At 43.1% G+C, this 13,661-nt stretch overlaps 1 protein-coding gene across 2 annotated transcripts in view; it reads left to right on the top strand.

Annotated features, from left to right (window-relative positions):
- Dhx29 (DExH-box helicase 29) overlaps positions 1-13,661 on the top strand; it is a 45,798-nt gene that overhangs the window by 28,355 nt on the left and 3,782 nt on the right. For both annotated transcript variants that reach the window (XM_087613489.1, NM_001427514.1), the window contains 9 exon segments: positions 860-944; positions 5,137-5,225; positions 6,288-6,416; positions 6,495-6,570; positions 7,231-7,455; positions 8,829-8,965; positions 9,346-9,439; positions 12,418-12,711; positions 13,128-13,259. In XM_087613489.1, the coding sequence (XP_087469615.1) occupies positions 860-944; positions 5,137-5,225; positions 6,288-6,416; positions 6,495-6,570; positions 7,231-7,455; positions 8,829-8,965; positions 9,346-9,439; positions 12,418-12,711; positions 13,128-13,259 (1,261 nt within the window).

A 13,661-nucleotide genomic window follows, 5' to 3' on the forward strand; every position in this document is an offset into this window, starting at 1 on the left:
TTTACTACATACACACCGTGCACAGAGATATGTACAGCAAACACACAGACGTGTTTACTACATACACACCGTGCACAGAGATATGTACAGCAAACACACAGACACATTTACTACATACACACCGTGCACAGAGAAATGTACAGCAAACACACAGACACATTTACTACATACACACCGTGCACAGAGAAATGTACAGCAAACACACAGACACATTTACTACATACACACTGTGCACAGAGAAATGTACAGCAAACACACAAACACATTTACTACATACACACCGTGCACAGAGAAATGTACAGCAAACACACAAACACGTTTGTTTTAAATCTCGACAGTTGTTCATGGAGATTGTTGGTTTGTTTATTTTTATCTGGTGGAAATTTGTAGGTACAGTATCTACATTTCTATGTTTGTTTTTAATCTGAACCAAGAATCCTGTAGTTAATTATATTATAGCTCCTGACCCACTGGGTCTTCCAAAAGCTACCAAAATTTTGGTACCATATCTATTTAAATAGGCAATTATCTGTTCTGTAATAGTTTTTTACTCTTGTCGTGGTTATCGTATACTCATATTTCACATAATAAGCTTACCTAATCAAACAGTCCAAAACTCAGACTCTGGGACACTTACAGCCCCAGGCATTTCAGAGGAGAGGAGCCTCCTATTTGCTCACATTGGCTTCCCTCCTCTAGAGGTGGGACCGCATTAGACTGCTCTGTGAAATTTTGTTTGTTTAATTTTTTTCATAATCAAACATTAAAAGTTGCTTTCTATATGTACCTAACTTTTGTTATTCCTTGCAGTGTCTTCTAAAGAGAAGCTCTTGCTAAGAACTATGATTTTAACTTTCAGATATCAACTTATAGCTCTGCACTCCGTTCTCTCAACTCAGGATCAAGCGGCAGCTTTCATGCTTCCCCCTCCAGGGGTCAGGAAGGTAAAGTCACGTCTCGAATATGTGTGGTGTGAGAATATGCCATGAAATGAGTTGGTGCTGGTTAGATGACCAACTTCAAGTGGCCTGCAGCTCAGTGTAATAATCAAAGTGAACCTAATATTAAATGTCAGGCATTCGGGGCTGGAGAGATGGCCAGTGATTAAGAGCGTATGACCACAATTTGGTTCTCAGCACCCACACTGGTAGCTCACAACTCCCTGGGACTCCTTCAAAGCCTGTAACCTCCCTGGGCATCTTCAACTCACATCACATGTGCACAGCCATACACATAGAAAAGTCTTTTAAAAATAGTTTTTAATTCAGACATTTTAATACATTATGTCCTAGTAAATAGATAAGACATTCGAGCAGAGTAGTGGTTGTGAAATGTGGTGTGTGTATATTGTTTTTTAAAAGGAAAAAAATGGGGGCTGGGGATTTAGCTCAGTGGTTAGAGCGCTTACCTAGGAAGCGCAAGGCCCTGGGTTCGGTCCCCAGCTCCGAAAAAAAAAAAAAAGGACCAAAAAAATATATGCATGTATAAAAGGAAAAAAATGGCCAGGTAGAGGTGGTGCACACCTTTGATCCCTGCACTCAGGAGGCGGAGGCAGACGCAGACAGATCTCTGTGAGTTCAAGGCCAGCTTAGTCTACAGAACTAATTCCAGAACAACCAGGCTACATACAGGAACCTTGTCTTGAAAAGTCAAGAAGAATGTAAAAGGAAAAAAGACTACTTTGTCCTAAGAAAGCATCATGAGCCAGGCATGGTAGCTCATTCCTTTAATCCCAACACTGTGAGGAAGAGGCAGGTAGATCCCTGAGTTCAAGTCTAGACTTGTCTACATAGTGAATTCTGGAACAGCCAGAGAGACTGTCTCAGAGAGAGGGGGCGGGGAGGGAGGATGCATCATGAAGGAGATTGGATATCAAGAGCTTTTGAAGTCCTGAGAGGACTCATTCTCTAGGCTGTTTCCTTAAGCTTTAATCATCCATTCCATGTGTTACTGTGCTAATAATTGAAACCAGAACAGTGCTCATTCTATGTAAGTGTTCTGCCATTGAGCTATGTTCCCAGCCCTGTCCTTTAATTTCTAATGATAGCTCACAGCCCTTAATTTATGGAAATACTTGATGCTCTCTGATCATGACTCTGAATGAAGAGATTCTTGACAAAGAATTCCCCAGGTTTTGAATCTTCTCCCAGAAGAAATTGTTAAAAACAACATAGTTACATTGTGGAACACTTTGGGAAGTGGGAGGGACGTCAGAACCAGCCTGACCGATACACAAGAGCAGGGTCCTCCCTAAACTGACCACCATTCAACTTCACTTTTTTTTATTATTATTATTAATCTGGTGGTTACTGACTGGGTCCTAAGAACTCAAGGGATCCTGACTTGTGCTCTGATCTCTAACATCTGCTTCCCTATAAGAGAGAGTTTGTTTGAAGAGTTCAGCTTAACAAAAGAATCTTAGCACTGCCAAAAGTAGAGTGGCTACATAGCTTCCAGGAAGCTCGATAACCTGGGAACTGCAGTCGTGCAGAAACAGCCATTAGGAAGGAGCAGTGCTTTAGGGACTTGACGTAGACTTTATCGTGTGCATACGCCTCCTTACTTACAGCTCAGGTACTGAGTCCAGGGGTGAAGGGAGGGGCTTGCTGAAGCTGGGAAGTAGCAGGACCAAGACAATCACCCCATTCTTGTCAGTAATTTCTCTTCTTTCCTAGTAATTGATCGTATAGGGTCATATTGAACTGAATTCTCTGACCCAGGTCCCAGAGCCACTGTGAATTTTAAGTTGACTGACTAGAACTTCGGGAGTGATGGTTTTGTTGTAGTAGAAATCTGTAAATGTATCTTGTATTTTTCCTGTTGTAATTGTTGTCTGGGAGACTTACTGCCTCGTTGCTAACCTAGTCCTCGTCCTGGAGGCTCCTAGCCTTTGTACAATCTAATCTGGGCCTCAGACTTGCTGCTGAATAAGCTCACCCTTTTTTCCTTCGGAACTCTGGCTGGCTGCTTCAACTCAGCTCTTCTGGCTCAGACTCCTCTCCCAGCTGACTGGTTCAATCTGGCTTCTCTCTGCCTCTGAATTGCTCTGCTCTTAGCCTCACACTAACTCTAGCAATCTGTTCTAATTGTCTGCCTCCTACTCCTTCTCTGGCTTGTTCTGTCTTCTTCACCTGTGCCCATCCAACTGGTTCTCTCTCCCAGTAAAGCTGCTGCTGTAACCGCCACCACCGCCGCCGCCGCTGCCACCACCACCACCACCTCCTCCTCCTCCTCCTCCTCCTCCTCCTCCTCCTCCTCCTCCTCCTCCTCCCCTTCTTCTTCCTCCTCTTCTTCCTCTTCTTCCTCCTCTTCCTCCTCTTCCTCCTCCTCTTCCTCCTCTTCCTCCTCCCCTTCCTCCTCCCCTTCCTCCTCCTCTTCTTCCTCTTCTTTCTCCTCCTTCCCCTTCTCCTCCCCCTCCTCCCCCTCTTCTTCCCCCTCTTCTTCCTCTTCCTCTTCCTCCCCTTCCTCCCCCTCTTCCTCCTCTTCTTCCTCTTCTTCCCCCTCTTCCTCCTCTTCTTCCTCTTCCTTCTCTTCTTCCTGTTCCTCCTCCTCCATCTCCTCCTCTTCCTCTATCTCCTTCCTCCTCCCTCTCAACCCTACTGTACTGCTCTCCATGAACTCTACTGTATTCCTATAGGGCACTCCCTTCCTCCTGTACTGTCTGCTCCCCCTTAAGTCGCTTTCCTTTCCTCTCTCTTCTTGTGAGAGTTGGGCAGATCCTATTCTGTCAAGCCTTTCTCTGATGCTTCACTTTTTCTGCCACTCAATTTGACATCACTTTCAAACATGGGTACTTCCTTCCACAAACTTAACTTTCCCTTCATTGTCTAGGATTAAAGGTGAGTACTAAGGAAGGGAGTGTCTGTGTTCCAGCCAGAGGGATTAAAGGTGTGTGCTAAGGGCTGAGCCACACTCTAATCAGAAACAGGTTCAAACACCTGTAGCAGAAGTCTGTACCAGGGGCTGGAGAGATGGTTCAGCAGTTAAAACGCCATACTGCTGTTGCAGACTCAAGGTTTCTTCCCAGCGGCCACTACAGGTGGCTCAGAACCTGTAACTCCAGAGGGAGGCAGAGTTGGCCTGCTTAGGCACTGACACTCCTCAAACACAGACACGTACATACACATGATTAAAAATGAATTAAATCTAACAACCTCATTAAACTGAACTGATAAAACTGTAAAGCAAATTAAAATTATGCAACAAAACAGTCGAAATTTTGGGGCTAAAAGAAAGTGGCTTTCTTTTTAATTTTCATTTATTCATTTTGCATCCTGATCATAGTCCCCTCTTCCTCCTCTCCTCCCATTCCCACCCTCACATACCTCTCCCCCCACCCCCACTCCCCTCTCCTCAGAGAAGGGGGAACGTTGTAAGGGCACCAACCTGCCTTAGCACATCTCTCCCACTGAACTAGACAAGGCAGCCCAGCCAGGGGAAAGGGATCCAAAGACAGGCAACAGAGTCATAGTCCCTGCTACAATTGTTAGGGGACTCACATGAAGACCAAGTTACACGTGTGCTACACATGTGCAGGGCCTTTGTCCAGCCTGTGCATACTCTGGTTGGTGGCTCAGTCTCTGTGAGCTGCCATGGCCCCGGGTTAGTTGACTCTGTAGGTCTTCTGTGGTGTCCTTGACCCCTCCAGCTCCCTCATTCCTTCCTGACTCCTCTATAAAACTCCCCACGCTCCACCGATTGTTTGGCTGTAGGTCTCTGCATCTGTTTTCAGCAGCAGCAGTTGGATGAAGTCTCTCAGGAGACAGTTGTGCTAGGCTCCTGTCTGCAAGCGCAGCAGAGTATCATTAACAGTGTAAGGGGCTGGCTCTTTCCTATTGGGTGGGTCAAGTTGGGCAGTCATTGGTTGGCCATTCCCTCAGTCTCTGCCTTATCCCTTTATCCCTGCACATCTTGTAGATAGGACAAATTTTAGGTCACAGGTTCCGTGGATGGGTTGGCGTCCCCCTCCTTCCCTGGGCAGTCCCTCCTGGCCACAGGAGGTGGGAAAGTGGCTTAATTTGGTCCCTCACACTGCTACTGTCTTAAAATTAACCTTTAAAACTCATCAATTCTGTCTAGAACAAAAGTTTAGAAAGCAGGGCTGTCCAAATGCTTCCCATCCTTGTTTCTTTGCAGATTGTCTTAGCAACAAACATCGCAGAGACGGGGATCACGATTCCTGATGTCGTGTTTGTCATTGACACTGGAAGAACAAAAGAAAATAAGTAAGTCTGACTTTCTCACAGTGGAAATTTGTAGCATTCGGTTTTGTTAGAGAAATTACAGAATCCTGTTAAGGAAATCCAGATCCCAAAGGTCATAGTTCTGTCCAATGCAAAGAGCCTTAGCAAAAGTGTGGATGAATTTAAAATATCTGAGAATAAATTTCAGAATTTCATACCTCGGATTTTACCAAAAATAATGTCAATGCACCACCACTTAAAAGTGCTGTCTGGGCAGAATTTCACAATGTAAGTTTTTACATACTTTTTTTGCTTGTTAAATATATTGTTTAACACAAGCATTATTTATGGGGCTATGATAGAGTGGACTTTGGGGGACTGAACTTAAATCTCTGATCTGGGGGGGAAGCCCCCAATCATCAGGTCCTTGTGTACTAATGAAGACAATGAAGTTTTGTAATTGCAAATGCCTTATATAGTAATCCGAACCTTCCACAAAATGGCTCTACCCTCTGTCTTAGGGTATGTTACATAAACAGTGGATGGCTAATTGTAGTCTATACACAGTCCCCAATATCAGAAAACCACAGCAATGTAATAGGAAATCAGCTCTAAAATGAGCCATTGTATCTTCAGAGGAAACATTTCTGGCAAGTAGCACTTCTCAATCTGCACACCTTGTTGTGTGATTAGTAGGTATTAACTAAAACAAAAAGGTGCCATGGTCAGATTAGTTTGAGAAAAGATGAGTTAAGCATTTTCTTTTGTAGCAGATGATTTTTATTTGGCAATATGAGTAGGCACTTTACAAAACCATTTAATCAGGAAATATGACTTCAGAAATGTTTGTCTGCCACAGTGCTAGTGCACACCTACACTCTCTGCTCTCAGGAGGAAAGGGCAGGTGGGTCTGTGAGTTCACATCCTCATCTACGTAGTGGGATCCAGGACAGCCAGGACTACATAGAGAGACCCTCCTGAGCTCCCTGACTGCCCCCCCCCCAAAGGATGTTTGTTACAATAGTAGTAAGTTCAATGTTTCCAGCTCTCTGGGTTTGCTGGAAATCAGTTACTCACATATCGTCTCCTGAAACCTGCCTTTAGGTACCATGAAAGCAGCCAGATGAGTTCCTTGGTGGAGACCTTTGTCAGTAAAGCTAGTGCCCTGCAGCGCCAGGGGAGAGCTGGGAGGGTCCGGGACGGCTTCTGCTTCCGGCTGTACACGAGAGAAAGGTAGGCACCGCGCAGACATCGACAACACACACAGCAGCAGCACTCAGTGGCATTACCAGTGATATATCCCTTTTTCAGATTTGAAGGTTTTCTGGAGTATTCTGTACCTGAAATCCTGCGTGTGCCTCTGGAGGAGCTATGTCTTCACATTATGGTAATCCCAAAGGACCGCACGTGAGGGGTTTTGTTGTTGTGGTGGTGGTGGTGGTGGTGGTGATAGTGGTGGCTTTTTCCCACACTTTATTAGGAAAAATCTGACAGCATGGGTGTTTTTAACCTCTGTTTTTAAGTACTGTGTGTTTGCTGTCTGTACTGTGCTTTGATCTTTATGTAGTCCGTCTGTGGTAGAGAAAGGTGGTAGAAACAGCCTTCTACCCTGAGCAGTGGTCTCGTGGGACAGTACTGCCTGCTCAGGGACTGGGGCCATGGTCTCCACATTGATGACTGTCCCGGCTCTATGCTGCTGTATAGTGTGTAGAATGAGAGATGCAGCCCAACATTCCCCACAGCTCTTCACATCCAGCACAGCTCCCCAAAACAAAGATTCCCCCAGCCCAAGTGTCAGCCTGCTGGCTGAGAACCTCACTTAGGCCAATGGCTTCCTAGACTGGAAGGTACTCTTGATTCTTAGTTCTGAAGAACTAAGTACTTAAGTGATTCAGTACTGAAGAAACTAAAACATAGAGACTCCACCATGATGTTCACCTTATAGGGTGGCTTCACACATTTGCTCAAGATCCTGTTAAATTCCTACTTTAGTCCCAGCGTAGCCTCCGGGGAGCACTGATTCCTTCCGATCTCCTTCACACTGCAGAAATGTGATCTGGGCTCTCCTGAAGACTTTCTCTCCAAAGCCTTAGACCCTCCTCAGCCTCAAGTCATCAGCAATGCAATGAATTTACTCCGGAAAATTGGAGCCTGTGAACCCAGTGAGCCCAAACTGACTCCCCTGGGCCAGCACCTTGCCGCTTTGCCTGTCAATGTCAAAATCGGCAAGATGCTCATTTTCGGAGCCATATTTGGCTGTCTTGAACCAGTGGTAAGTGCCATTAGGTTGGAAGTTATTAAGGGATGGAAACAGGTTTAAACTTTTAATTTCTTAACAAAATGCAATGACTGTGCTATCATTAAAACATAGGGGACCTGAATGTCCGGTGAGAATTTTCAAATATATTTAACTTTTTCTAATAATATACTTAAAAATCTATTTCCTTACCTACTTACATATAGAAAACCACTGTATGTGAGTTCGGCTGCCTAGGTTGTTACCATTAAGTAACTCAGCTGACACATGGATTCAATTGAATATGTAACGTGTGTAGGAAGTTGTTGATACAATATACTTCAGTACAGTGGAAACCTCCTTTATCCAAATTCTCTCCCTAAGCCAATAATTCTGAGTCTATTTTCTCAGTTTACTTCAGAAATAAGTTCTGTTTGTCTGTCTGAATCTCTGGCGTATGGTCTTACAGTGCCTTTGCAGCATTGTCAAGTGGTGGTTTTGAGCACAAATCAAGGCCGCTCGACACAGAGAATGGGGTCTGCTTGTCTCCTTTCCTCTAGTGTTAGAAGGAAATGTGGGGCTGGGGTGTGGCTCAGCAGAGGGTTTGCCTGGGGTTCATGGAGCAGTGGGTTCAGTTCCCAGTGCAACTATAACAAAGCAGGGGTTGGGGTGTTCTGGGAGGGAGTCAGGGATGGTTTCCCGAACTTGCTCAGTTCAGAAAGTACCGTTTGCATTGTCGTTTCTCTGAAACCTTGCAACAAGTAGATGGTTGTATAGTCCTCTTATTTTCAATGCATTTTTAAACTAATGTGAGGATTGACGCCAGGGCCTCAAGCGTGCAGGGTAAGTACTGAGCCTTCCTCTGGGCATAGCACCAGCCGAAACTTTACTGCTGCTGCTGCTGTATTGTTGTTTAGTTTATAAGGAACACTAATTTATTCCTCAGATGATAGCAGCTGAGAAATCCAACATCCAGGCACTGCACAATCAGTGTTTGGGGACGGCCCTCCCCATCCCCCTCCGCTTGGCAGCTTTTAGCCGTGTCTTTGGAAATGTAAAAGAGCCCAACCTAGGTCTGAAAGGCACTGCAGCTGTGAGAACTGGCCATCCGGAAGTCTAACGGCCTGAGCTACAGTTTGGAGATTGCAGACTATAATCCCTTGGACGAGTTTTCAGTTTTTCCTGAATCCGGTGCTATACCTCCTTAAATCACAGAGGTATTCTAAAAATAATTAGGTTTTCTGAGTTCCATGAAAGGAACTGAGCCAAAAGCTATGAAATTGTAAGATAGCCATGTTAAATGCATTGAAAATATGAAACAGGTAACCTGATTGTAATTGTTTTATTGTTTAGACTTTAAACAACTTTGGGTGTAGACTTCTTTAATGGTGAGTGATATTTATGGGCAGGCAACCCTGGCGGCTGTGATGACAGAGAAGTCTCCTTTCATCACACCAATTGGTCGAAAGGATGAAGCAGACCTTGCAAAGTCATCTTTGGCTGTGGCCGATTCGGATCACCTCACAATCTACAATGCATATCTCGGGTAAAGAAATTACCTGGTTGCTGTCAATAGCCAGTGACCGGAAATGGTTGACCTTTTAAAAAATGTATCTTTGTCATTCAAACTGTGCTCTAACATTTAAACTTGTTCTTAGTGTTTTTAATCCGTCAGGATATTATTTTATCAGAGTCTTTAAGAACAGCATACTTGTTATTATATGTACAGTTCTCAAATCTGGAGCAATTTAACAGTTTGTTATACGTAAAAATACTGCAGTTGGAAACTACATAAACGTACAGTAAACAAGGCCCCTTCTTTGTAACAGACTGTAATTTTTATTAAGCCTTCTGTGGGTTACTCCCTCTGAAAAGGGGCCTGGGGAGGAGCTGTGGTGACCGCTGTCCTCTGACGTGTTCATCTAGGTGGAAGAAAGCTCAGCAAGAAGGAGGCTTCCGCTCTGAGATCTCCTATTGCCAGAGGAACTTCCTCAACAGAACATCGCTGCTAACGCTAGAGGTGACTCTGAGTGTTGCTCCTAGCAACCGTAATGTACAAGGAGACAGCATGGTTTCGTAGAAATAACACTAGCTTGGGAACAGGACAGTTAACTTTTTAGTTCTCTTTTTTCTAATAAATAACTCAAGGGGCTTATCCAGGGTTCTTTCCAACCCTGGCACTCAGTTATTATGTTGTTTAATTATGGAGAATTTCAGGAAGAGCAGAAAAGAACTGGAATACTGTCAGGAACTCTAGGTCACCCATTTTCCGCAGCCATTAACTAGCAACACGTGGTCAACATTGTTCTATGTCTGTTCCCCTTACCTTACTGTCTCCCCTGTAGACTACATTGTAAATAAATGTAAAGATTAGATAATTACATATCTCTAAAGTATAGGACTTTTTTTGATACCATATCACACCTTTAAAACAAAGAGACCATAATATCAAATTACAGCACTTAAATATCCCTAGTCATTTAATAATTTTATTTTCATACCTAATTTGAATCATGATCCACACAAGATTTTCTCATTACATTTGATTGGTCCCTTAGGTTTCTTAATCTATAGTTAATAAACTTTTTTTCCTAATTGTGATTTTTTTTTAAAGAAATTAATTTGAATTGTTCAGTAGGATTTCTTGTCTAGTCCCTGATTTTAGTGGGATTGCTTCAAGTTTCTCTCCATTTAGCTTAATGTTAGCAACTGGTTTGCTGTATATGGCTTTTACTATGTTTAGGTATGGGCCTTGAATTCCTATTCTTTCCAGGACTTTTATCATGAAGGGGTGTTGAATTTTGTCAAATGCTTTCTCAGCATCTAATGAAATGATCATGTGGTTTTGTTCTTTCAGTTTGTTTATATAATGGATCACGTTGATGGTTTTCCGTATATTAAACCATCCCTGCATGCCTGGGATGAAGCCTACTTGATCATGGTGGATGATTGTTTTGATGTGCTCTTGGATTCGGTTTGCCAGAATTTTATTGAGTATTTTTGCGTCGATATTCATAAGGGAAATTGGTCTGAAGTTCTCTTTCTTTGTTGGGTCTTTGTGTGGTTTAGGTATAAGAGTAATTGTGGCTTCGTAGAAGGAATTCAGTAGTGCTCCATCTGTTTCAATTTTGTGGAATAGTTTGGATAATATTGGTATGAGGTCTTCTATGAAGGTCTGATAGAATTCTGCACGAAACCCGTCTGGACCTGGGCTCTTTTTGGTTGAGAGACCTTTAATGACTGCTTCTATTTCCTTAGGAGTTATGGGGTTGTTTAACTGGTTTATCTGTTCCTGATTTAACTTCGATACCTGGTATCTGTCTCGGAAATTGTCCATTTCCTGCAGATTTTCAAGTTTTGTTGAATATAGGCTTTTATAGTAAGATCTGATGATTTTTTGAATTTCCTCTGAATCTGTAGTTATGTCTCCCTTTTCATTTCTGATTTTGTTAATTTGGACACACTCTCTGGGTCCTCTAGTTAGTCTGGCTAAGGATTTATCTATCTTGTTGATTTTCTCAAAGAACCAACTTTTGGTTCTGTTGATTCTTTCTATGGTCCTTTTTGTTTCTACTTGGTTGATTTCAGCTCTGAGTTTGATTATTTCCTGCCTTCTACTCCTCCTGGTTGTATTTGCTTCTTTTTGTTCTAGAGCTTTTAGGTGTGCTGTCAAGCTGCTGACATATGCTCTTTCCTGTTTCTTTCTGCAGGCACTCAGCGCTATGAGTTTTCCTCTTAGCACAGCTTTCATTGTGTCCCATAAGTTTGGGTATGTTGTACCTTCATTTTCATTAAATTCTAAAAAGTCTTTTATTTCTTTCTTTATTTCTTCCTTGATCAGGTTATCATTGAGTAGAGCATTGTTCAATTTCCACGTATATGTGGGCATTCTTCCCTTATTGTTATTGAAGACCAGCTTTAGGCCGTGGTGGTCTGATAGCACGCATGGGATTATTTCTATCTTTCTGTACCTGTTGAGGCCCGTTTTTTGACCAATTATATGGTCAATTTTGGAGAAAGTACCATGAGGAGCTGAGAAGAAGGTATATCCTTTTGCTTTAGGGTAGAATGTTCTATAAATATCTGTTAAGTCCATTTCGCTCATGACTTCTCTTAGTCTGTCTATGTCTCTGTTTAATTTCTGTTTCCATGACCTGTCCATTGATGAGAGTGGGGTGTTGAAATCTCCTACTATTATTGTGTGAGGTGCAATGTGTGTTTTGAGCTTTAGTAAGGTTTCTTTTACGTATGTAGGTGCCCTTGTATTTGGGGCATAGATATTTAGGATTGAGAGTTCATCTTGGTGGATTTTTCCTTTGATGAATATGAAGTGTCCTTCCTTATCTTTTTTGATGACTTTTAGTTAAAAATTGATTTTATTTGATATTAGAATGGCTACTCTGAGCTTGGGATCTCTTACAGCTCTGCTTACAGCAGCTGTTTGGTCTCTCCTCCCGCAATGGCCTAAGCCACAGACCAAACCTACAGGGTATCCAGTGTAAAGGCCACCGCGGTCCCACATCTGTCCCACATCCCCAGCCCTTCCTGGGGCTTCTGCCCATTTGCACTCTTAAAGGTACAGAGTGTTTTAAGCTGCAGCTTAGCTTCATTAAGTGGTGACGTCAGTGGCTTTTGTCAGAAGGTGCATGTCAGGGCTATCAAGTTTCCCTGTAATGTGTCTGAATGTGTCCCCACTGACTAAAGAATGACTAAAAACAAAAACAAAAAGTTAGAGGAGGGTGTGGAGTTTGAAAATACATTTGACCCACATTTGCTGCTCTCATAGACGCTTATATTTCATAACATCACTGCAAGGATGCTGAGGGCAGCGGACTTCTAATCCTTCAGCTCCCTGGGTCTTTTCTTCCCCACTCACGCATTTGCCTCTCTCTAGTCATCTAATCCCATCTGTTCTTAGAGGCGGCAGCACTGTACGTTTCAAAGTTGTTTGGCAATTTCTCTACTTTATCAGTTGTCTCATTTTAACATGAAATCTAGGATGTGAAGCAGGAATTAATGAAGTTGGTGAGAGCAGCAGGATTTTCATCCTCTACCAGCTGGGAAGGAAAGAAAGGCCCACAGGCGCTCTCTTTTCAAGACATCGCCCTTCTTAAAGCTGTGCTGGCTGCCGGACTGTACGACAGCGTGGGGAAGATTATGTGTACAAAGTCAGTGGACGTGACGGAAAAGCTGGCATGCATGGTGGAGACTGCCCAAGGCAAGGCACAAGTGCACCCGTCCTCTGTAAACCGCGATCTACAAACTTACGGGTGGCTCTTGTACCAGGAGAAGGTAAACGCTTTCTCAGATCCCTGCATACAGCGCTAGGCCTCCCTTCTGACACCGTCTGCTGCCTTGATGGTGTTCTCTTTCTCAAATACAACCCTCACCTCTCTGCTCACTTGCTCAAGCAGAACACAAGATAGAAGGTTTCTCTCTGGCTAGTGCCCTTCTACTTGGAATTCAGACAGTTATAGCAAGTGACTTCGGCTAATCTGTGTGTTCCAAAGTATTTCACTAAAGTGGTTGTCTCAGAAAGCAGTGTGTTCCAATTCTAAATAAGGGGAATGTTGGGTAGAATAATGTGGTTATATAAATATATATTTTTTTTTATTAAATTTGTTAGGAAAATACATAATGAAAAATCGCTAAGTGAATTTTTTATATTTTTAGACTGTGAAGTTGTTCCCCCACTTTCTCTTTTGTAGGTGAGGTATGCCAGAGTCTATTTGAGAGAAACGACCCTTATAACGCCTTTCCCAGTTCTGCTCTTTGGAGGGGACATAGAAGTCCAGCACCGAGAGCGGCTTCTGTCTGTGGATGGCTGGATCTATTTTCAGGTATGCGGTCCAGATGACTTTATGAAAATTTTCAAATGCCTGTATCACTGAGTAGACTTTGAGGTTTCGACTGAAGTCTGCATGATCTTTTGCTGTGTGGCTTACTGAGAAAACTTCATCTTAAGTATATGGTTTTTATAATGTGAAGATCATGTTACTGTCACCGAACATTTTTATTAATAATCATTACAATTGCCCTGTGCCAGGAGTATTGACAGCAGTATCGATAACCCAGTAACCCAGTATCTCTGGGTTGTTCCAGATAGCTTCATTGTGACACGGTGTAGGTACTGGGAGGAATCAGCCCTCCCCAAGGCCTGAGGTCGGTTGGGAGTTATTTCCCAAATGCACACCTTTTCACTGTATTTGTTCAGCCCTTCCATACAAAAAACAAACACATTC

This window comes from Rattus norvegicus, chromosome 2 (genome assembly GCF_021556685.1).
Source record: "Rattus norvegicus strain SHRSP/BbbUtx chromosome 2, alternate assembly SHRSP_T2T, whole genome shotgun sequence".
In the NCBI taxonomy this organism is placed as follows: domain Eukaryota; kingdom Metazoa; phylum Chordata; class Mammalia; order Rodentia; family Muridae; genus Rattus; species Rattus norvegicus.